The sequence below is a fragment of the Lucilia cuprina genome, chromosome 4 (assembly GCF_022045245.1).
Source record: "Lucilia cuprina isolate Lc7/37 chromosome 4, ASM2204524v1, whole genome shotgun sequence".
NCBI lineage: Eukaryota > Metazoa > Arthropoda > Insecta > Diptera > Calliphoridae > Lucilia > Lucilia cuprina.
The window spans coordinates 13,357,360-13,358,081 of record NC_060952.1 but is presented as its reverse complement, the minus strand read 5'-3'; the positions used below and the strand labels follow the sequence as shown (position 1 = coordinate 13,358,081).

At 26.9% G+C, this 722-nt stretch overlaps 1 protein-coding gene across 1 annotated transcript in view; it reads right to left on the bottom strand.

The window, feature by feature from the left end:
• The window catches only part of LOC111681596, a gene marked incomplete at its 3' end in the record, with an annotated part of 1,561 nt that extends 1,262 nt beyond the window's left edge, over window positions 1–299 (bottom strand). Inside the window, exon 1 of the mRNA XM_046950237.1 lies at window positions 275–299. Coding sequence (XP_046806193.1) covers window positions 275–299 — 25 coding nt within the window. The remainder of the gene's footprint in view (window positions 1–274) is intronic.
• Between the last annotated feature and the right edge of the window lie 423 nt (window positions 300–722).

Sequence of the window (722 nt, the reverse complement as noted above, 5' to 3'; positions counted from 1 at the left end):
CGGTATACTTTAAGGTGGGTATTGGACCAATATTTTTGTATGTTACAAACATCAGCACAAACGTATAATACCCTCCCCACTATAGTGGTGTAGGGTATAAACAGTATAATCTGACACACCTGTATTTTACATAATCTGTGGCTTTTGAATGGAAAAAATATAAATATACAAGAATTTTGAGTTTTCAATACATTAATGAATATTTAAAAACAACTTAAGTTGAAAACAAGTCAATATAATCTAATCTTAACTAAACTCATGATGTCACCATTACATCTAAAACCCATTCCTCGGAACATTTTTTTGGTTCTAATATACTTCTTCAAGGAAGTAGTTCTTTGACACTATTTATACATTAAAAACAATTTTTGTAGAATCAGTGTAAAAAATGTCTTAAAATTAAAAAAAAAATTTAAAAAATATGTAAACTTCTGTCAATTGTATGAATTATAAGGATTTACACATAATGTTCGGACTAAGAAATATCATTTTCTGAGCCGATTAGTATACTTCAAGGTGGGTTAAAAATATCAATTCAAACACATACTACAGTGGTGTATGGTATAAATATATTTCAAAGTTAAATAAAAAAACATATTTTTAATCAACTGTGCAGAAATTTGAACCCAAAATTTTTATAAGTAATTTGACCTAAACTCTTTTAGGTTTCTTTTTCACATTGTCATAGAAATTTCTTTATTATCTAGATTTCCCCATAAAGG